At 70.5% G+C, this 23,654-nt stretch overlaps 1 protein-coding gene across 1 annotated transcript in view; it reads right to left on the bottom strand.

Moving 5' to 3' along the window:
- The window catches only part of SPEG (striated muscle enriched protein kinase), a 91,076-nt gene that overhangs the window by 56,378 nt on the left and 11,044 nt on the right, over positions 1-23,654 (bottom strand). The window contains exons 2-3 of the mRNA XM_075917697.1: positions 2,095-2,124; positions 257-346 (exon numbers count right to left, since the gene is read on the bottom strand). Of these exons, the coding sequence (XP_075773812.1) occupies positions 257-346; positions 2,095-2,124 (120 nt within the window). The remainder of the gene's footprint in view (positions 1-256; positions 347-2,094; positions 2,125-23,654) is intronic.

Raw genomic sequence — 23,654 nt, 5'->3', positions numbered from 1 at the left:
GGGCCCTGCCCCCCCCCTAACCTGGCCGGGCCCCGCCCCCGCTCACCTGGCCGGGCCCCGCCCCCTCACCTGGCCAGGCCCTACCCCCGCTCACCAGGCCGGGCCCCGCCCCCCTCACCTGGCCGGGCCCCGCCCCCACTCACCTGGCTGGGCCCTGCCCCCACTCACCTGGCCGGGCCCCGCCCGCTCACCTGGCCGGGCCCCGCCCCGCCCCGCCCCCGCTCACCTGGCCGGGCCCCGCCCCGCCCCCGCTCACCTGTGGGGGAGCTGTAGGGCGTCTCATCCCGGGCCTGGCTGCGCCGCGCCTCCTGGCGCTCGCTGGCGTCGTCCTCGCCGGTCTCCGAGTCTGGCAGAGAGATGCAGGCGCTGAGGGGGCTGGGTGGGGGGGGCCCGGGAACCCCACGGCCCAGCCCGGCCAGCGCTGCGGGGCGAGCGCCAGGCAGGCAGAACCCAGCAGCCTGAGCTGGGGACAGGCCTGGGCACAGCAGAGGAGAGGAAGCCGCGCCAGGAGCCACAGGAGCAGCGCGGCCTGCGGGGGCCATGCGGGACAAAGGGCAGTGAGGGGGGATGTCAGGGACGAGGGGCAGCGGGGGGGGGAGCCACACGGGACGAGGGGCAGCGGGGGGGGGGGAAGCCACACGGGACGAGGGGCAGTGTGGGGGGGAGCCACACGGGACGAGGGGCAGTGGGGGGGGGAGCCACACGGGATGAGGGGCAGTGGGGGGGGGGAAGCCACACGGGACGAGGGGCAGCGGGGGGGGGGGGAAGCCACACGGGACGAGGGGCAGTGGGGAGGGGGAAGCCACACGGGATGAGGGGCAGCGGGGGGGGGGGAAGCCACACGGGACGAGGGGCAGTGGGGGGGGGGAGCCACACGGGACAAGGGGCAGTGGGGGGGGGAAGCCACACGGGATGAGGGGCAGTGGGGGGGGAAGCCACACGGGATGAGGGGCAGTGGGGGGGGGAAGCCACACAGGACGAGGAGCAGCGGGGGGGGGAAGCCACATGGGATGAGGGGCAGTGGGGGGGAAGCCACACGGGACGAGGGGCAGCGGGGGGGGGAAGCCACACGGGATGAGGGGCAGTGGGGGGGGGGGAGCCGTCAGGGACGAGGGGCAGCGGGGGGGGGAGCCACACGGGATGAGGGGCAGTGGGGGGGGGAGCCACACGGGATGAGGGGCAGCGGGGGGGGGGGAGCTACACGGGACGAGGGGCAGCGGGGAGCCGTCAGGGACGAGGGGCAGCGGGGGGGGAAGCCACACGGGACGAGGGGCAGCGGGGAGCCGTCAGGGACGAGGGGCAGCGGGGGCGGGGGAGCCACACGGGACGAGGGGCAGCGGGGGGGGGGAGCCACACGGGACGAGGGGCAGCGGGGGGGGGAGCCACACGGGACGAGGGGCAGCGGGGGCGGGGGAGCCACACGGGACGAGGGGCAGCGGGGAGCCACACGGGACGAGGGGCAGCGGGGGCGGGGGAGCCACACGGGACGAGGGGCAGTGGGGAGCCGTCAGGGACGAGGGGCAGCGGAGGCGGGGGAGCCACACGGGACGAGGGGCATCGGAGGCGGGGGAGCCACACGGGACGAGGGGCAGCGGGGAGCCGTCAGGGACGAGAGGCAGTGGGGGGGGGGAGCCGTCAGGGACGAGGGGCAGCGGGGGGGGGAGCCACACGGGATGAGGGGCAGTGGGGGGGGGGAGCCACACGGGATGAGGGGCAGCGGGGGGGGGAGCCACACGGGATGAGGGGCAGCGGGGGGGGGAGCCACACGGGATGAGGGGCAGCGGGGGGGGAAGCCACACGGGACGAGGGGCAGCGGGGGGGGGGGGAGCCACACGGGACGAGGGGCAGCGGGGGGGGGGAGCCACACGGGACGAGGGGCAGCGGGGGGGGAAGCCACACGGGACGAGGGGCAGCGGGGGGGGAAGCCACACGGGACGAGGGGCAGCGGGGGGGGGGAGCCACACGGGACGAGGGGCAGCGGGGGGGGGAGCCACACGGGACGAGGGGCAGTGGGGAGCCGTCAGGGACGAGGGGCAGCGGGGGGGGGGGGAGCTGTGCGGCCCAGGGCAGGGGGGAGCCCAAGGGGTTTCCTACCGTAACTTTGCTTCCTGCAGGAGCGGAAAACTTCGCTTCCATCGGGGCAGCAAGGGAGAGAGAGACATCAGCGCGGGTTAGCAGCCCAGCCGGCCGTGCTGCAGGCAGCCTGGCGGGGGCACCGGGTCGGGTCCCACGGGAAGGGGGGGCCGGGGGGGCTGGGAGCAGGAGCCTCCTGCAGCCCCCTGCCACCCTTTGGGCCTCCTCTGCCCCTCGGCATGAGCCCTAGCAGGGCTCCTCCCGCAGCACGTGCGCGCTCCCAGTTCCCCCGACACACCTAGACGCCCCCGCGTCTCCGTCTCTACAGCGCATGGGGCTGCAGCTTCCCTGGGCTACGGCCCCTCTGCCTTCCTGCCTGGCAGTGGCTCTGCCCTGGGCTGAGGGGAGCAGGGCATGGCCCTGGCGAGCCGTGTGGCTTCACATACGGCCAAGCCAATCCGGGAGCTGCCCGAGGGACTGGGCAGCCCAGGCCTTGCGCTGAGCGAGGAAGGGCAGCCCTGCTGGCAGGGGCCAGGAGCCAGGCAGGGGGGGCCATGGGGCTGAGGGGGGCTGGGGCAGACACGGACCCCGGGCCTGTCACTGCAGCCCAGGCCGGGAGCAACAGCTGGGCTGAGGGCTCAGAGCATCTCCCAGGGCCACAATGCAGCAGGCTGGAGTTCGGAGAAAAGGGCGAAGAGCCCTTCAAAGAGCCCATGGCGCAGTACGGCACGGCACAACCATGGCGAGATCACAGTACGGCACGGTACGGCACTACCACAGCACGGCACGGCATGGCACAACCATGGCACGGCACGACCCCAGCGTGGTACGGCACAGCATGGCGAGACCACAGTACGGCATGGCACGGCACAACCATGGCACGGCACGGCACGACCCCAGCGTGGTACGGCACAACCACAGCACGGCACAACCATGGCGAGATCACAGTACGGCATGGTACGGCACTACCACAGCACGGCACGGCATGGCACAACCACGGCACGGCACGACCCCAGCGTGGTACGGCACAGCATGGTGAGACCACAGTACGGCATGGCACGGCACAACCATGGCACAGCACGGCACGACCCCAGCGTGGTACAGCACAACCACGGCACGGCACAACCATGGCGAGATCACAGTATGGCATGGTACGGTACTACCACAGCACAGCACGGCATGACCCCAGCGTGGAACGGCACAGCATGGCGAGACCACAGTACGGCACGGCACAACCATGGCGAGATCACAGTATGGCATGGTACGGTACTACCACAGCACGGCACGGCATGGCACAACCATGGCACGGCATGGCACAACCCCAGCGTGGTACGGCACAACCATGGCACGGCACAGCATAGCACAACCATGGCATGACCCCAGCATGGTACGGCACAACCATGGCACGGCAAGACCACAGTACGGCATGGCACAGCACGGCAAGACCACAGTACGGCATGGCACGGCACAACCATGGCGAGATCACAGTATGGCATGGTACGGTACTACCACAGCACGGCACGGCATGGCACAACCATGGCACGGCACGACCCCAGCATGGTACGGCACAACCATGGCACGGCACAGCATAGCACAACCATGGCACGGCATGGCATGACCCCAGCATGGTACGGCACAACCATGGCACGGCAAGACCACAGTACGGCATGGCACGGCACAACCATGGCACGGCACAGCATGGCGAGACTACAGTACGGCACGGCACAACCATGGCGAGACCACAGTACAGCATGGCACGGCACAGCACGGCAAGACCACAGTACAGCACGGCACAGCATGACCCCGGTATGGTATGGCACAACCATGGCATGGCACAGCACGGCGAGACCACATTACAGCACTACATGACCCCAGCATGGTATGGCGCAACTACAGCACAGCAAAGCACGGCAAGACCACAGTATGGCACGGTACAACCACAGTATGGCACAGCACGGCACTACCATGGCGTGGCACAGCACAGCATGACCATAGTACGGCACAGCATGGCATGACCCCGGCACAATATGGCACTACCATGGCACGGCACAGCATGGCACGACCTCAGCATGGTATGGCACAACCATGGCATGGCACAGCACAGCAAAACCATAGTACGGCACAGCATGGCACGACCCCGGCACGATACGGCACTACCATGGCGTGGCACAGCACAGCACAGCACAACCACAGTATGGCACAGCATGGCACGACCCCGGCACGATACGGCACTACCATGGCGTGGCACAGCACAGCACAACCACAGTATGGCACAGCATGGCACGACCCCGGCACGGTATGGCATGACCACAGTACGGCACAGCACGGCATGAGCCCAGCACCGTACGGCACTACCATGGTGCAGCACAGCACGGCACGACCACAGTACGGCATGGTATGGCACGACCCTGGCATGGCACAGCACAGTACATCACAGCATGGCACAACCCCGGCACAGTATGACCCCAGCATGGCCCCGGCAGCACCAGCCCCCAGACCTGCCCGCCAGCCCCGCTATCCACCTCCCGCCACAACCCTGCCCAGTCACCCCAGGCAGCCGGGATGGGAGATGACACACAGGCCGCCCTGCCCCACCTGGCCCCAGCCTCCCCGCTTCCAGGGAGCTGCCCCCCCAGCTCTGCCCACGTGCCCTACACGGGCACATGCAGCCCAAGCACCAGCCCCGGCCCTGCCCAGCAGCCCCTCGGCCACATGGCTCCGCGCTGGGGCAGCAACAGGGCCTGCGGGCCCACTCCCTCGGGAGCTGCGGGGCTGCGCAGTGCCCCTTGGTTCCCGCCGGGCAGAGGGGTCGCTCCCTGCCAGAGCCCAGCCTGGGCGCCCCATTGCAAGTCCTGGCTGCCAGCAGAGCGGGGCTGGGGGGAGACGGGTCCCAGGAACAACGCACCATGCGTGAAGCGCCCGAACCGCCGCACGTGGCCGCTTTTCTGCAAAGGAACGGAGACGAGCATTACCCCGGAGCCAGAGCTCCGCAGAGAGCCTGCGCCGGCCAGGGGCCCCGGCCACAGAGCCCCGCGGGAGTCCCTGCCCTCGGAGCAGGACCTGGCACCGGCTAGCCCATGGCTTTGCTCAACAAGTTTTGCTGCTATTTGGTGGGGGAGGGGGGAGGGTTTTTCAAAAATCAAAAAAGGGGGCGTGATGCCAGAAAGTTTGGGAACCGCTGGTCTGGCCCATCCCTGGCAGGGGTGTGTCCAACGGCTCTTCCGTATCCCCAGAGATGGGGATTCCACCCCCCCCCCAGGCAATTTATCCCAGTGTCACCCCCTGCCAGGCGGGACGTGTTTCCTAACGTCCAACCTCAACCTCCCCTGCTGCAGTTCAAGCCCATTGCTTCTTGTCCTGTCCTCAGGGGCCAAGGGGAACAAGTTTTCTCCCTCCTCCCTGTGACACCCTTTTAGGGTCTGTCTACACTAGCCCCCTAGTTCGAACTAGGGTGGTTAATGTAGGCAACCGGAGTTGCAAATGAAGCCTGGGATTTGAATTTCCCGGGCTTCATTTGCATAAAGCCGGCTGGCACCATTTTTAAATGTCCGCTAGTGCGGACTCCGTGCCCGCGGCTACACGGAAGCCTAGTCCGAACTACCTAGTCCGTGCCGCGTGGAGCCGCGTGTAGCCGCGGGCACGGAGTCCGCACTAGCAGACATTTAAAAATGGCGGCGCCCGGCTTTATGCAAATGAAGTCTGGGAAATTCAAATCCCAGGCTTCATTTGCAGCTCCGGTTGCCTGCATTAACCACCCTGGTTCGAACTAGGGGGCTAGTGTAGACAGACCCTTAGATACTTGAAAACTGCTCTCCTGTCCCCACTCAGTCTGCTCCTTTCCAAACTAAACAAGCCCAATTCCTTCAGCCTCCCCTCCTAGGGTACGTCTACATTACAGTGTTAATTCAAATTAACTTAATTTGAAAAAGTTCATTTGAATTAAGCTAATTCGAAATAACGCATCTACACACAAAATCTATTTCAAAATAGCACGTCCACACTGAGCGGACCCTGAACCGAAGTTAAGGCTGGCCGGAACCAGTGTCGGCAGGGCCTGTGACACGCTTGTGCACATTACATCGCTGTGTGTTCTGGGGACACGTGCATGTGCATCCCTGTGCTGTGTGCTCGTGTACCACATCCATGTGCATGTACAGATACCGGTGCACGTAGCAGGGTACACGTACATGTGCATCCCATTGCTGTATGTGCCTGTTACTGTTACTGATGAACATAGATAGGCACGTGTGCATGTGCATCCCTGCACCGTATGCACCCGTACCACACTCACGTGCACACGCAATTACCTGATGCATGTAGCTGGGCACATGTGCATGTACATCCCTTCGCCATGTGTGTGTGTATCTGTGACGTAGTGGGGGGGAACTTGCTGGTTTCTATGGGTCTGTGGTAACCCCCACTGGCTGCCGCTGGTACCACAGCCCAGCAGGGCAGGGGGTGAGTCACTATGCAAAGAGGGTCTCTCAACCGGTCTGACCAGCTACCCCCCATGGGGAGAACCAAAGGAAGGTGGATGCTGCCCTGGCTGGGGGGCAGGGCTGGAGGAGCGTTAGTTAGTGTCTGTCTGGGAGCATGGAGGAAGCAGCCTCAGCAACAGGCTGGGGGGTTTAGAAGCCGAGACCCCCCCCCATCTCAAGGGGGGCTGAGGCATCCTAGGCCTGCCCTGTAGCCTGGTGACATCTGTGCTGTGCTGTATCCTGGAGAGGAAATAAACCACCTCTGTTCTACCGGCTGGTGGAGTCTGTTCGTGCCCTTTCAGGGGTGCTGTCTGCGTGCTGTGCAGGGAGCAGAGCCCTGGGCCCTGGGCCCCGGCCCTCAGCTGGGTGCACTCTGCAGTGCCCACAAGGTGCAGAGCTGCCCTGGTGCCCGGCCCCCCTCCCGATGGGGCGCACCGAGCCCACCCCAGCTAGCAAAGCCGGAGCTTCAGCCCCCGTGTGCCCCCCAGTGGCCCTGCACTCAGCGCGGGTGCTGGAGAGCCGGGGAGCAGGCGAGGCTGGGCCAGACCCCGCTAATCCAGGCCACACCGCTGGGGCACGGGTGGAGGAGGGGGGCAGAGGCGGGGCCTGGAGCGCAGTGGGTCTGCCCCAGGCTTGGCACCGCCCTTTGGACGACCCAGTGCCCAGCCCCCGCCTGCTGCCAAATGCACAGGCCGCAGGGACAGGCCCAGAGGCGTCACCAGAGACGTCTCCACCACCAGGCGCTCGAGGCCCTGGTGCGGGCGATGCCCCCGCTCTCCAGCACCAGCCGTTTGGCCGAGAGCTACATGCCCGGAGAAAATGCTCCCGTGCCCCACACCCGCCCACAGCCCCTATGGAGACAGCTAGGAGCCCACTGGCCACCGGGGCAGCCGGCCCAGCGGAGCCGGGGGGCCTGCGGGGGGCAGCCGGCAGCGGGGAGAGACTGAGGTGCAACGAAGGCAGAGCACTCGGGGGTGATGGCACCAGAGCCGGTCGGACGCACTCGCGACCTGGGGCTGGCGAGCTGGCGCAGGCCTAACATGGCAGAGCTCGGAGCGCGGCGGAAACAGCCCCAGGCCCTTTCCCTAAACCCGCAAAATAGCACGAATGGACGCAGCACCCACGCCCGGAACAACGCCAACCCGGCACCCACGCCCGGATCAACGCCGGCCCGGCACCCACGCCCGGATCAACGCCAACCCGGCACCCGCGCCCCGGAACAACGCCGGCCCGGCACCCACGCCCGGATCAACGCCAACCCAGCACCCACGCCCCGGAACAACGCCGGCCCGGCACCCACGCCCGGAACAACGCCAACCCGGCACCCGCGCCCCGGAACAACGCCGGCCCGGCACCCACGCCCGGAACAACGCCAACCCGGCACCCACGCCCGGATCAACGCCAACCCGGCACCCACGCCCGGAACAACGCCAACCCGGCACCCACGCCCGGATCAACGCCGGCCCGGCACCCACGCCCGGATCAACGCCGGCCCGGCACCCACGCCCGGATCAACGCCGGCCCGGCACCCACGCCCGGATCAACGCCGGCCCAGCACCCACGCCCGGATCAACGCCGGCCCGGCACCCACGCCCCAGATCAACGCCGGCCCGGCACCCACGCCCCGGATCAATGCCAACCCGGCACCCACGCCCGGATCAACGCCGGCCCGGCACCCACGCCCCGGAACAACGCCGGCCCGGCACCCACGCCCCGGAACAACGCCGGCCCAGCACCCACGCCCCGGATCAACGCCGGCCCGGCACCCACGCCCCGGAACAACGCCGGCCCAGCACCCACGCCCCGGATCAACGCCGGCCCGGCACCCACGCCCCGGAACAACGCCGGCCCAGCACCCACACCCCGGAACAACGCCGGCCCGGCACCCACGCCCCGGAACAACGCCGGCCCGGCACCCACGCCCGGATCAATGCCAACCCGGCACCCACGCCCCGGATCAACGCCGGCCCGGCACCCACGCCCCGGAACAACGCCGGCCCGGCACCCACACCCCGGATCAACGCCAACCCGGCACCCACGCCCGGATCAACGCCAACCCGGCACCCATGCCCGGATCAACGCCGGCCCGGCACCCATGCCCGGATCAACGCCGGCCCGGCACCCACGCCCCGGATCAACGCCGGCCCAGCACCCACACCCCGGAACAACGCCGGCCCGGCACCCACACCCGGATCAACGCCAACCCGGCACCCACGCCCCGGATCAACGCCGGCCCGGCACCCACGCCCCGGAACAACGCCGGCCCAGCGCCCACGCCCGGATCAACGCCGACCCGGCACCCACGCCCCGGAACAACGCCGGCCCGGCACCCACGCCCCGGAACAACGCCGGCCCGGCACCCACGCCCCGGAACAACGCCGGCCCGGCACCCACGCCCGGATCAATGCCAACCCGGCACCCACGCCCCGGATCAACGCCGGCCCGGCACCCACGCCCCGGAACAACGCCGGCCCGGCACCCACACCCCGGATCAACGCCAACCCGGCACCCACGCCCGGATCAACGCCAACCCGGCACCCACGCCCGGATCAACGCCGGCCCGGCACCCACGCCCCGGATCAACGCCGGCCCAGCACCCACACCCCGGAACAACGCTGGCCCGGCACCCACGCCCGGATCAACGCCAACCCGGCACCCACGCCCGGATCAACGCCGGCCCAGCACCCACACCCCAGAACAACACCGGCCCAGCGCCCACGCCCGGATCAACGCCGGCCCGGCACCCACGCCCCGGATCAACGCCGGCCCGGCACCCACGCCCCGATCAACGCCGGCCCGGCACCCACGCCCCGATCAACGCCGGCCCGGCACCCACGCCCCGGATCAACGCCGGCCCGGCACCCACGCCCCGGATCAACGCCGGCCCGGCACCCACGCCCCGGATCAACGCCGGCCCGGCACCCACGCCCCGGATCAACGCCGGCCCGGCACCCACGCCCCGGATCAACGCCGGCCCGGCACCCACGCCCCGGATCAACGCCGGCCCGGCACCCACGCCCCGGAACAACGCCAACCCGGCACCCACGCCCCGGAACAACGCCGGCCCGGCACCCACGCCCCGGATCAACGCCGGCCCGGCACCCACGCCCCGGATCAACGCCGGCCCGGCACCCACGCCCCGGATCAACGCCGGCCCGGCACCCACGCCCCGGATCAACGCCGGCCCGGCACCCACGCCCCGGATCAACGCCGGCCCGGCACCCACGCCCCGGAACAACGCCAACCCGGCACCCACGCCCCGGAACAACGCCGGCCCGGCACCCACGCCCCGGATCAACGCCGGCCCGGCACCCACGCCCCGGATCAACGCCGGCCCGGCACCCACGCCCCGGATCAATGCTGGGCTGGTGCCCACACACTAGATCGAAGTCGGCCTGGCGCCCATGCCCTGTATCAACGCCAACCCAGCTCCCACACACCAGATTGACACCGGCCCATGTCCCAGACTGACGCCGGCCAGCCCAGTGCCCACACCCTGGATCGACGCCGGCCCGGCACCCACCCCCCTGATCGACGCCGCCCAGCCCCACACCCCCGATCGACGCCGCCCAGCCCCACATCCCCGATCGACGCCGCCCAGCCCCACACCCCCGATCGACGCCGCCCAGCCCCACACCCCCGATCGACGCCGCCCAGCCCCACACCCCCGATCGACGACGCCCAGCCCCACACCCCCAATCGACGCCGCCCAGCCCCACATCCCCGATCGACGCCGCCCAGCCCCACACCCCCGATCGACGCCGCCCAGCCCCACATCCCCGATCGACGCCGCCCAGACCCACACCCCCGATCGACGCCGCCCAGCGCACATGCACATCCAGCTGACTGGGCCCTGGCTGGGACTCGAGGGGATCACGTTGTCGAGTGGCTGGGTGCAGGCTCCCGCGGGGGTCAGGTCCTGGCCCTTCCCGGCTTCCCTCTCATATCAAGGACCCTGAGCCAACGTCAGGCACCACGTGCTCACGGTGGCAGCAGCGCAGAACCGGGGACGGGAGGGGGGCACGGTGCAGGACGGGTTGGCCACCGAGTGGCTGCTCCCTGGCAGGCTGGGCCCAGCCACGGCTCCCTGGCCACGTGTGGCTCTGGGGCGGCTGTTGGAAGCCACACACACAGACTGCCCTGGGCAGCAGCAAGGACGGGTCGCGGCTCCCTCCCGGGGTGGCGCAGCGGCTGCAGGGTGGGTGCGAGCCCGGCACGGCCAGGCCGTTTCCCGTGTCTCTGGGCCGGCAGCTGAAGGGGCCAGTGGCACATCGGAGAGGGAGACCGGCGGCTCGCCAGGACACGGCAACGGACTGGCCCGGCCACACTGCAAGCCGGGCAGCCAGCGGCTCCTGGCCCTGCCTGCAATGCGAGGCACAGGGGTGACGGGGCAACCCCCCCGGGACCGCTCCCCGGCCTGGCGGAGCCTCCACCCCGGCCCCTTCCACTGCCCGGCTCTGCGCTGGCAACGCTGCTGGGCCGGCCTGTGCAGGGAGCCCGTGGTGGCCCGGCAGCCTTGGCATGTGCTCTGGGCTCCCTCCCCGCTGGCTGGGAGCCCGGCTCCAGGCCCAGGAAGACGGATGAGCAGACCCGCTCCCTGGCGATGGATCGTCCCGCCCTTGGCACATGAACACGCAGTCGAGGGCACGTTCCTGGCTCCCCCACGGCTGCCCTGCCACCCGCCCCGGGGCTGGGGAGCCACAGCCAGCGCCAGGCCTGGCAGCCGCCCTAGCAACCCCCCCCCCCTACAGCCCGGGCCCTGCGCAGGCCAGCTCTGCCCCCGGGCCCAGCCCTGCCCTGCCACCCGCCCCGGGGCTGGGGAGCCACAGCCAGCGCCAGGCCTGGCAGCCGCCCTAGCAAACCCCTCCCCCCCACAGCCCGGGCCCTGCGCAGGCCAGCTCTGCCCCCGGGCCCAGCCCTGCCCTGCCCAGGGCAAGCAGGGAGGTGTGGGTTGGACACTAGGGCCCGTCGAGGGGTGACACTGGGACACGCTGCCGGGGGCTGTGGAGTCTCCGTCCCTGGGGATATGGAAGAGCCGGTCGGACACACCTGCCAGGGAGGGGCTGGGCCCTGGAGGCCGCTGAGGGCGAGATCCCCCTCTAGGAGCCGGGCTGGGCCCAGGGCGGAGCTGGGGATGGGGCTGAACCCCACCCCCCATGCATCCTCGTGCCTGGCCGCCCTGGGCCAGGGCCTTGGACGGCCGCAGGGCCCAGCGCGCGGGGGCGGGGTGCCGAGGCCAGAGGGCGGGGCAAAGACCCTCCCCGCGCCCTGCCTCAGTTTCCCCTCCCTGGGCGCGGGAGGCCCAGGGGCTTGCGCACCCGCCTGCTCTGCCAGGCCCTCCGGCAGTGTCCGGCCGCCCCCGGGCCGCGGCCCAGCCAGCGGGGACCCCGGGGCCGGCTCTGTCCGCGGCGCCCGGCCGGGGGAGGGGGGGAAGGGCCTCGGGCGCCATCCCGGCCCCGCGCAGCACCCTGGAGAGCGCCCGGCCGCGGCCTCACCTGGAACCGCGACTTGCCCCAGCGCTTCGGCATGGCCCGGCCCGGCCCGGCTCGGCCCGGCTCGGCTCCCCGGCCGCGCCCCGAGCCAGCCGCCGAGCGTGCGCAGGGAGCCGCGAGCGGGGGGCGCTGCCTCCGCCCCCGACACACGGGGGGAGGGGGAGGGGGAGGCACGGGAGGAAAGTGGGGGGAGGGGGCAGGGCAGGAGCGGGGGTCTCCCCACCCCAGAAGCCGGGGCAGGCCGGGTGCCCGGAGAGCTGGGGGGAGGGGCGGCTCTTCCCCTCTGCCCGTGGCACCTGCCTTGGGGACGGGCTGGCCCTGCATTTGGCCCCATGGCCAGCCCTGCCCCCCGCCCCTGCCAGCCCCCGCCTGTGCCAGCCCCTTCCCCCATCCCCACCCGGCCCCCGCCTGTGCCAGCCCCTTCCCCCACCCTCGCCAGCCCCCGCCTGAGCCAGCCCCTTCCCCCATCCCCACCCGGCCCCCGCCTGTGCCAGGCCCCTTCCCCCATCCCCACCCGGCCCCCGCCTGTGCCAGGCCCCTTCCCCCATCCCCACCCGGCCCCCGCCTGTGCCAGGCCCCTTCCCCCATCCCCGCCCGGCCCCCGCCTGAGCCAGCCCCTTCCCCCATCCCCGCCCGGCCCCCGCCTGAGCCAGCCCCTTCCCCCATCCCCACCCGGCCCCCGCCTGAGCCAGCCCCTTCCCCCATCCCCACCCGGCCCCCGCCTGAGCCAGCCCCTTCCCCCATCCCCGCCCGGCCCCCGCCTGTGCCAGGCCCCTTCCCCCATCCCCACCCGGCCCCCGCCTGAGCCAGCCCCTTCCCCCATCCCCACCCGGCCCCCGCCTGTGCCAGCCCCTTCCCCCATCCCCACCCGGCCCCCGCCTGAGCCAGCCCCTTCCCCCATCCCCGCCCGGCCCCCGCCTGTGCCAGGCCCTTCCCCCATCCCCACCCGGCCCCCGCCTGTGCCAGGCCCCTTCCCCCATCCCCACCCGGCCCCCGCCTGAGCCAGCCCCTTCCCCCATCCCCACCCGGCCCCCGCCTGTGCCAGGCCCCTTCCCCCATCCCCACCCGGCCCCCGCCTGTGCCAGCCCCTTCCCCCATCCCCACCCGGCCCCCGCCTGTGCCAGGCCCCTTCCCCCATCCCCACCCGGCCCCCGCCTGAGCCAGCCCCTTCCCCCATCCCCACCCGGCCCCCGCCTGAGCCAGCCCCTTCCCCCATCCCCACCCGGCCCCCGCCTGTGCCAGGCCCCTTCCCCCATCCCCACCCGGCCCCCGCCTGTGCCAGCCCCTTCCCCCATCCCCACCCGGCCCTCGCCTGTGCCAGCCCCTTCCCCCACCCCACCCGGCCCCCGCCTGTGCCAGCCCCTTCCCCCATCCCCACCCGGCCCCCGCCTGAGCCAGCCCCTTCCCCCATCCCCACCCGGCCCCCGCCTGTGCCAGGCCCCTTCCCCCATCCCCACCCGGCCCCCGCCTGTGCCAGCCCCTTCCCCCATCCCCACCCGGCCCCCGCCTGAGCCAGCCCCTTCCCCCATCCCCACCCGGCCCTCGCCTGTGCCAGGCCCCTTCCCCCATCCCCACCCGGCCCTCGCCTGTGCCAGGCCCCTTCCCCCATCCCCACCCGGCCCCCACCTGAGCCAGCCCCTTCCCCCATCCCCACCTGGCCCCCGCCTGAGCCAGGCCCTTCCCCCACCCCTGCCAGCCCCAGCCTGTGCCAGCCCCTTCCCCCATCCCCACCCGGCCCCCGCCTGTGCCAGGCCCCTTCCCCCATCCCCACCCGGCCCCCGCCTGTGCCAGGCCCCTTCCCCCATCCCCACCCGGCCCCCGCCTGAGCCAGCCCCTTCCCCCATCCCCACCCGGCCCCCGCCTGAGCCAGCCCCTTCCCCCATCCCCACCCGGCCCCCGCCTGTGCCAGCCCCTTCCCCCATCCCCACCCGGCCCCCGCCTGAGCCAGGCCCTTCCCCCATCCCCACCCGGCCCCCGCCTGAGCCAGGCCCCTTCCCCCATCCCCACCCGGCCCCCGCCTGTGCCAGGCCCCTTCCCCCATCCCCACCCGGCCCCCGCCTGAGCCAGGCCCCTTCCCCCATCCCCACCCGGCCCCCGCCTGTGCCAGGCCCCTTCCCCCATCCCCGCCCGGCCCCCGCCTGTGCCAGGCCCCTTCCCCCATCCCCGCCCGGCCCCCGCCTAAGCCAGCCCCTTCCCCCATCCCCGCCCGGCCCCCGCCTGTGCCAGGCCCCTTCCCCCATCCCCACCCGGCCCCCGCCTGAGCCAGCCCCTTCCCCCATCCCCACCTGGCCCCCGCCTGAGCCAGGCCCTTCCCCCACCCCTGCCAGCCCCAGCCTGTGCCAGCCCCTTCCCCCATCCCCACCCGGCCCCCGCCTGAGCCAGCCCCTTCCCCCATCCCCACCCGGCCCCCGCCTGTGCCAGGCCCCTTCCCCCATCCCCACCCGGCCCCCGCCTGAGCCAGCCCCTTCCCCCATCCCCACCCGGCCCCCGCCTGAGCCAGCCCCTTCCCCCATCCCCACCCGGCCCCCGCCTGTGCCAGCCCCTTCCCCCATCCCCACCCGGCCCCCGCCTGAGCCAGGCCCTTCCCCCATCCCCACCCGGCCCCCGCCTGAGCCAGGCCCCTTCCCCCATCCCCACCCGGCCCCCGCCTGTGCCAGGCCCCTTCCCCCATCCCCACCCGGCCCCCGCCTGAGCCAGGCCCCTTCCCCCATCCCCGCCCGGCCCCCGCCTGTGCCAGGCCCCTTCCCCCATCCCCGCCCGGCCCCCGCCTGTGCCAGGCCCCTTCCCCCATCCCCGCCCGGCCCCCGCCTAAGCCAGCCCCTTCCCCCATCCCCACCCGGCCCCCGCCTGTGCCAGGCCCCTTCCCCCATCCCCACCCGGCCCCCGCCTGAGCCAGCCCCTTCCCCCATCCCCACCCGGCCCCCGCCTGAGCCAGCCCCTTCCCCCATCCCCGCCCGGCCCCCGCCTGTGCCAGGCCCCTTCCCCCATCCCCGCCCGGCCCCCGCCTGTGCCAGGCCCCTTCCCCCATCCCCGCCCGGCCCCCGCCTGTGCCAGGCCCCTTCCCCCATCCCCGCCCGGCCCCCGCCTGTGCCAGGCCCCTTCCCCCATCCCCGCCCGGCCCCCGCCTGAGCCAGGCCCCTTCCCCCATCCCCGCCCGGCCCCCGCCTGAGCCAGCCCCTTCCCCCATCCCCGCCCGGCCCCCGCCTGAGCCAGGCCCCTTCCCCCATCCCCGCCCGGCCCCCGCCTGAGCCAGGCCCCTTCCCCCATCCCCGCCCGGCCCCCGCCTGAGCCAGGCCCCTTCCCCCATCCCCGCCCGGCCCCCGCCTGAGCCAGGCCCCTTCCCCCATCCCCGCCCGGCCCCCGCCTGTGCCAGGCCCCTTCCCCCATCCCCGCCCGGCCCCCGCCTGAGCCAGGCCCCTTCCCCCATCCCCGCCCGGCCCCCGCCTGAGCCAGCCCCTTCCCCCATCCCCGCCCGGCCCCCGCCTGTGCCAGCCCCTTCCCCCATCCCCGCCCGGCCCCCGCCTGTGCCAGCCCCTTCCCCCATCCCCACCCGGCCCCCGCCTGAGCCAGCCCCTTCCCCCATCCCCACCCGGCCCCCGCCTGAGCCAGCCCCTTCCCCCATCCCCACCCGGCCCCCGCCTGAGCCAGCCCCTTCCCCCATCCCCACCCGGCCCCCGCCTGAGCCAGGCCCCTTCCCCCATCCCCACCCGGCCCCCGCCTGTGCCAGGCCCCTTCCCCCATCCCCACCCGGCCCCCGCCTGAGCCAGCCCCTTCCCCCATCCCCACCCGGCCCCCGCCTGTGCCAGGCCCCTTCCCCCATCCCCACCCGGCCCCCGCCTGTGCCAGGCCCCTTCCCCCATCCCCACCCGGGCCCCGCCTGAGCCAGCCCCTTCCCCCATCCCCACCCGGCCCCCGCCTGAGCCAGCCCCTTCCCCCATCCCCACCCGGCCCCCGCCTGTGCCAGGCCCCTTCCCCCATCCCCACCCGGCCCCCGCCTGTGCCAGCCCCTTCCCACATCCCCATCCCCACCCGGCCCCCGCCTGTGCCAGCCCCTTCCCCCATCCCCACCCCTGCCAGCCCCCGCCTGTGCCAGCCCCTTCCCCCATCCCCACCCCTGCCAGCCCCCGCCTGTGCCAGCCCCTTCCCCCATCCCCACCCCTGCCAGCCCCCGCCTGTGCCAGCCCCTTCCCCCACCCCTGCCAGCCCCCGCCTGTGCCAGCCCCTTCCCCCACCCCTGCCAGCCCCTGCCTGTGCCAGCGCCTTCCCCCACCCCTGCCAGCCCCCGCCTGTGCCAGCCCCTTCCCCCACCCCTGCCAGCCCCTGCCTGTGCCAGCCCCTTCCCCCACCCCTGCCAGCCCCCGCCTGTGCCAGCCCCTTCCCCCACCCCTGCCAGCCCCTGCTTGTGCCAGGCCCCTGCCCCCACCTATTCCAGTCCCCACCCACTGTTCTCCTCGCAGGGCCACACCACCCCCGAGCAGTCTGGCTCCCCCAGCCCCACTCACACCATCCTGCCCCATGCACACAGCCAGCGCCACTGCAGCTCCTCACATACCCTCACCCGGCCCCGGGGACACCTCCAGCCATGGGTCCTCGCAGCTCCACGCACGGCCTGCCAGGGCCACCAGCCCACCCCAGCACAGCCAGCCGGGCAGAGCCCCCCGGTGCTGGGCCAGGGCTGGCACACGTCAGGCACTAGAACGGACACTAGCAATCCACGCCCCAGCCCAGAGCCCCCGCAGTGCAGCAAGCCCCGAGCACCAACACCCCGGCCCTGACCCGCCGCAGTCGCCTCATCTCAAAACTCAGCTCTGGGCAGTGGCAGAGGAAGGGGGAGGGGCTGGAACGGGCCCTACAAAGAGAGACTGAAAAGACGGGGACGTTTCAGCTTAGGGAAGAGGAGCCTCGGGGGTAGGACAGCGGGCTGTAAAATCATGGCTGGTGAGGAGAAAGTGACTAAGGGAAAGTGATGGACTTGTTCCCGCAACACAAGAACTTTGGGGCACCACGTTAAATGAACAGGCAGCAAAGCAAAGGGAGTTTTTCTTCATGCAATGCACAGCCAACCTGTGGAACTCCCTGCCAGAGGGTGTTGTGGAGACCAGACTAACAGGGTAAAACAAGGGCCAGGTAAATCCATGCAGGACAGGTCCAGCAATGGCTCTTAGCCAGGCTGGGCAGCGATGGTGTCCCTGGCCTGTTTGTCAGGGGCTGGGAATGGGCGACGGGATTTTGTAGAGATTCCCTGTTGTGATCCCTCCCTCCGGGGCACCTGGGCCTGGCCACTGGCAGCAGACAGGACACTGGGCTGGATGGGCCTTTGGGCTGGCCTGGCCGCTCTGCTGTTCACACCCGGGCCCAGAGGATACAACCCACGGGCCTGCGGGCAGGGCTTTGGGCAGTGCCCCCACCCCTCCGGGCCCCAGGAGCAGGGCCGGGAGCCCTTCTCTGCCTCTGCTGTGCTGCCCCGGCTGTTCCCAGCCCTGCCGGACTCGCTGTGCGCCTGGCTCAGTGCCACGGGCGTCGTATTGCAGCCGTGAAACTATGTAGTGCTATGGACAGTGGCCTGCCTCAGTGTACCCTGCAGCCCCCTTCCAGGAGCAGAAAGGGCCTTTCCCTCCCCCGCGCTGCCCCAGCCAGACCAGTGTGTCCACAGCTGACTCCAGGGAGGGCCGGGGCGGTGACGGGGCTTAAGGGCAACGTGGCACCTTGTCCGAATGGGCCTGCTGCTTCTCTGTAACGGCCTGGCCCGAGTGCCCGAGCGAGGACTGCACGCAGCATCCGTGCGGCGGCCAGGGGCGCGGCTGCCCTCGGCTGTCCCCGAGATGCTGCGTCCCCATCAGGACGGAGGCCGAGGGCAAACTGGCGGCTGGGGGCAGGCCGGCCCCAGTCGGAACCGAACACTTGTCACCAGACCCGGCCGAGCGTGGCCCCCACGCCCAGTGGGAAGGGACAGCGCCACCAGAGCCAGCAACCGAGCAGAGCCCGAGGAAGTCTGCACAAAGCAGAGCGGCCTGGCCTTAACACTGGGGACATCCTGCCATGGCTGGGATGTCGGTCACCGGCCGGCTGGCCACGGGGCGTGGGACAGTGTCTGTCTGTCTGTATGAGCAAGTGCTGCTGTGCCACGTATTCCCGCTACACGCGCCCCTGGCAGCGCCCGGCTGGGCCCACGTGTCGCACGGCAGCGCCGTGAGCGCCCCTGGCAGTGCCCGGCTGGGCCCACGTGTCGCACGGCAGCGCCGTGAGCGCCCCTGGCAGTGCCCGGCTGGGCCCACGTGTCGCACGGCAGCGCCGTGAGTGCCCCTGGCAGTGCCCGGCTGGGCCCACGTGTCACACGGCAGCGCTGTGAGCGCCCCTGGCAGTGCCCGGCTGGGCCCACGTGTCGCACAGCAGTGCCGTGAGCACCCCGGCAGTACCCGGCTGGGCCCACGTGTCACACAGCAGCGCCGTGAGCGCCCCTGGCAGTGCCCGGCTGGGCCCACGTGTCGCACAGCAGCGCCGTGAGCACCCCGGCAGTACCCAGCTGGGCCCACGTGTCACACAGCAGCGCCGTGAGCACCGCGGCAGTACCCAGCTGGGCCCACGTGTCGCACAGCAGTGCCGTGAGCACCCCGGCAGTACTCGGCTGGGCCCACGTGTCACACAGCAACGCCATGAGCGCCCCTGGCAGTACCCGGCTGGGCCCACGTGTCCCACGGCAGTGCCGTGAGGGCCCCCGGTGGTTACGCCATGTGTGGCTGCCTGGACGCTCCACTTCTGCTTGCGGGTGACTCTGGCCTTGGTCGTGGCAGCCTCTTGTCTGTGCTCACGCCCAGCACTGAGCTGGCCTGTGGCGCCATCCGGCTCGTGCACCTGGCTGTGTGTGGGCCCCAGGGACTCCGTTCTGCCATGAGCCTCGGCCTGCGATGGTGTCTGCCGGGTCTCCGCTGAGGCTGGGACACGTGGACTCCGGCCTCCCTGGCCCTCCAGCTCTGCTCTGCGCACGGATGCGCTGACCCATCCCGGGCCCCGCGACGCTCCCGTGGGGCTTTGGGGTCGCCCCGGGCACCATGGCACCGCCACCGTGCCCACCAGCCCCGGGCTCTGCCTCAGCCCAGCGTCTCCGGGCGCGAGAGGGATCCGGAGCCAGGGACCTGCACACGGCTGGAGCAGGGCGGGCCGGGGAACCGAGCTAGCCAGAGGCCTGAGCACTCCGGGCCGTGGGGAGCGCAGCCGGTGCTATATTTACCCCGCGGGCCGGCCCGGCCTCGGCCTGCGTGTGACACAGGAGCCTGCTAGAATCTGAGGGGCTGGCACATTCCGCGGCAGAAATAAACCCGAGCCCCGGGCAGGGGCGGGGGCGTGACTGACTGGACAGCTGCAGGCCCCGATCACATGGCAGCCGGGCGGCTGGCCCAGGCCCCGGGCCACGGCATGCGCTGCTCCCCGTGCGGCCGGCCTGCCCAAGCCGGGGCTGCCGGGCGGGAGCGAGGAGCCAGGCTGAGCCGCGAGGGGCGGCGCTTGTCAGACGGGGCCTGGAGAGCCAGGCCGAGCAGAGCCCCGTCGCTTGGGCCGAGCGCGCCCGCCCGCCTCCCGCTCTCGTCTGGCCAGGCCGGGGGGCGCGTGGGAGAGGCCTCTGAGGAGCAGGCTGGGTCAGAGACCGTCTCGTCTCCCTCCAGCCTCGCAGCCCGATGGCCCAGAGGCCTGGGGGCGTGTTGGGTTCCCCGGCCCAGCGGCCAGACGCGGCCCCCCAAGGCCCGTGCCGCAGCGACGCCAGCCGGGAGCACGTCGGCCTCGTGGCGCCAGCCCCCGGGTCGCGACGTCCCTTGCTACGCCCAGGGGCCCTTTGGCCACACGCTGGCGAAGCTCCGAGCCTCCTAGACCATCGACGACCGTGGGGAACGGCCCTGGCCCAGCGCAGCGCCAGGGTCCCCCTGGTTACCGCTCTCCAGGCTCAATATTCATCACGCCCGAGCAGCCAGACCCGCCCAGCCCGGTGTCCGTCTCCCGCAGCGGCCAGCGCCCGGTGCCCCGGAGGGAGGGAACGGGACAGAGACAGGGACAGGGACCCATCCAGGGACCCTCCCCTGTCGCCCGGCCCCAGCCCCCGACACACGGAGGCCAGGGACCCCTCCCTGCCAGCCTGGCTCACTGATGGACCCAACCTCCAAAGAAACTGCCCCCCCCCACCCACCTACGAAACTCCCTGCTACAGCTCGGGCCCAAATCTCCACAGACCCCCCCCAGCCCGGACAGGAGCACCCCCGCCCAGGCGGCCCAGCCTCTCGGCACCGGACAGCGGGGTTCTCCGGCCCGGGGCTCCTCCTCGCAGCCTGGGCCCCCCCCCGGAGAGAGACCCCCGCGTCCCAAGGAGACTCAGAGCCCCAGCGACCTCCCTGAACCACCGGCCCGGCCACCGCGGCCACGGGCGCTTTGCAGCCACAGCCCCCACGAGGGCGGCTCACAGGCCGGCGAGAGCCCCGTGCCACGGACACCCCCTGTGCCCTGGCTACAGAGCCCCCGACTGTCCTCACCCACCGCTGCTTCCAGCTGGGGACAATTTACACCTTCCAGTCGGCAGCATGGCCACAGGCACCCACATGCCCTCCCGCCAACATCTGCGTGGCTGCCCTGGAGCCACGTTTCCTCAGCCCCCCCGCCAACGTCTGCGTAGCTGCCCTGGAGCCACGTTTCCTCAGCCCCCCCGCCAACGTCTGCATGGCTGCCCTGGAGCCACATTTCCTCAGCCCCCCCGCCAATGTCTGCGTGGCTGCCCGCGAGCCACGTTTCCTCAGCCCCCCCGCCAATGTCTGCGTGGCTGCCCTGGAGCCACGTTTCCTCAGCCCCCCCGCCAACGTCTGCGTGGCTGCCCTCGAGCCACGTTTCCTCAGCCCCCCCCGCCAATGTCTGCGTGGCTGCCCTCAAGCCACGTTTCCTCAGCCCCCCGCCAACGTCTGCGTGGCTGCCCTCGAGCCACGTTTCCTCAGCCCCCCCGCCAACGTCTGCGTGGCTGCCCTGGAGCCACGTTTCCTCAGCCCCCCCGCCAACGTCTGCGTGGCTGCCCTGGAGCCACGTTTCCTCAGCCCCCCCGCCAACGTCTGCGTGGCTGCCCTCGAGCCACGTTTCCTCAGCCCCCCGCCAATGTCTGCGTGGCTGCCTTTGAGCCACGTTTCCTCAGCCCCCCGCCAATGTCTGCGTGGCTGCCCTCGAGCCACGTTTCCTCAGCCCCCCACCAATGTCTGCGTGGCTGCCTTCGAGCCACGTTTCCTCAGCCCCCCGCCAATGTCTGCATGGCTGCCTTCGAGGCACGTTTCCTCAGCCCCCCGCCAATGTCTGCGTGGCTGCCTTCGAGCCATGTTTCCTCAGCCCCCCGCCAATGTCTGCGTGGCTGCCTTCGAGCCACGTTTCCTCAGCCCCCCACCAATGTCTGCGTGGCTGTCCTCTAGCCACGTTTCCTCAGCTGCCACCTCCCCCTTGCTTCACTGAGACACAGGCAGCAGCTGGACCCACGGGAAGGAGGCCCTGGTAGAATTCCACCAGGATTTCTGCAACTTCCACCCCCCACGGCAGCACAGTTACCTGGCGGGCACGTTTCCCCCCACCTCGTACCAGGACCTACCAACCATGCCAGCACCCGGTCGATGGCCTGCAGCCAGGCCCTGCAGTCCAGCCAGATCTGCCCCAGTCCCACAGACAGACAGACAGGCACCGCCAGGGTCTCTCCCAGCCACTCTTAAACCCAAACCGCCCCCGGGGAAGTGAGGAACCAGATGGGCAGAGCCGGACGGGTACCCAGGTGTCGGCTTCTCCAGCGCAGGCCCAACAAGGCAAATAAGAGCACCCCTGGGCACCTCCAACCCTCCAGCGCCTCCTGCACCAGCTGCAGCCTGGCCTGCAAAACCAGCCCTCGAGCACAGGCCCAGCCTCACCTGCCCCCGGCCTGGAGCAAACCCTCAGCAGCAGCCACCCAGCGCGCCCCGGAAACCCTGCGCCAGGCACCCCCTGCAACAAGCCCGCTCTTCCCACACGAGCCACCCCGCACTGACCTACCCACGTCAGCCACAGCGGGCTCCTGCGCCCGCACAGCCTCTGCGCCAATGGGCACGAATCAGGCAGCAGGAAGGGCGACACAGACCCCCAGGGGACCGCTGGAGCCTGCCTGGGCACTCCGCAATGGGGCTGAGGAGCCGGCCTGCGAAGCGATGGCACCAGCCAGGCAGAGGGAGTGTGGAACTGGGATTCCTTAGCAAATCTGACACTGTCTCCCTGGGCTTGAGCAGAGACCTGAGCTGGCTGGCGCACTACAAAGGCAATTTCCCCTGCCTTTGATACTCGCATTTCCACAACGAAAGCTACAGGACAGGACACGGCCAGCGCGACTCAATTAGTGTCGTTAAGGCCGGTCCCACAATGGACAGGTAACTGCCTTTGCTGTTCTATGCACCCTGGATCTGTAAGCTCCCGACGCAGTGGGTGTTACCCACAAGGGCTCATGCTATGGCGTATTTGTCAGTCTCTAAGGCTACGTCTGGACTGCATCCCCCTGTCAATAGAGGGATGCAAATCAAGCACATCGAAATTGCTATTGAAGCAGGGATTGAAATATCTCGTGCCTCATTAGCATAAACATGGCTGCCACTTTTTTTCGAAATGGAGTTTTTTGAAAAAACTGGCAGTCTAGACGCGGATCTGTCAAAAATAAACCCTGTTTCGACAGATCCTGTATTCCTCAAAAAATGAGGTTTACAGGATCTGTCCAAAAAAGGCTTTGTTTTCGACAGATCCATGTCTAGACTGCCGGTTTTTTCGAAAAAAAGTGGCAGCCATGTTTATGCTAATGAGGCACAAGATATTTAAATCCCTGCTTCATTAGCAATTTCGATGTGCTTGATCTGCATCCCTCTGTGAACAGGGAAGTGTAGTCTAGACACACCTTGCGGTGCCACAGGCTAGCACAGCTACCGCTTGGAGACTGCTCACCTCCACTCATTTCTCTAGCTCTGTTTTGAACTCTGTTACAGTCTGGACATTCACAACATCCTCTGGCAAGGAGTTCCACAGGTTGACTGTGCCCTGCGTGAAGCACTCCCTTTGTTTTAAAGCTGATTTAAAGCTAGGTTACGAACCACAATTAATAGTTCAGTAATTTCCCATTGCAGTTCTTTCAGAACCCTTGGGTGAATGCCAGCCGGTCCCGGGGACTTGTTACTGTTCAGTTGATCAATTTGTTCCAAAACCTCCTCTAACGACGCCTCCATCTGGAACAATTCCTCAGATTTGTCACCGACAAAGAAAGGCTCCGGTGTGGGAATCTCCCTGACGTTCCCAGCCATGAAGACTGATGCAGAGAATTCATTTAGCTCTGCAATGACCTTATCGTCCTTGAGGGCTCCTTCGGCATCTCGATCGCCCGGGGCCCGGTGTTGTTTAGCAGCTTCCTGCTGCTGATGGACTTAAACACGTTGCTGTTGCTTTTGGAGTGTTTGGCCGGCTGCTCCTCAAACTCCTTCTGGGCTTTTCTTATGGTATTTGTAGCCTTCACTGGGCAGCGTTTCTGCTCTGTGACGTAGTGGGGGTACCTGGCTGGTTTCTATGCTGCTGGCTCTGGGGGAACCCCCACTGGCTGCCGTGG

Source organism: Pelodiscus sinensis, unplaced genomic scaffold, assembly GCF_049634645.1.
Source record: "Pelodiscus sinensis isolate JC-2024 unplaced genomic scaffold, ASM4963464v1 ctg97, whole genome shotgun sequence".
NCBI lineage: Eukaryota > Metazoa > Chordata > Testudines > Trionychidae > Pelodiscus > Pelodiscus sinensis.
Note: the sequence above shows the minus strand (reverse complement) of the source record. Positions and strands in the feature narration are given on the sequence as shown.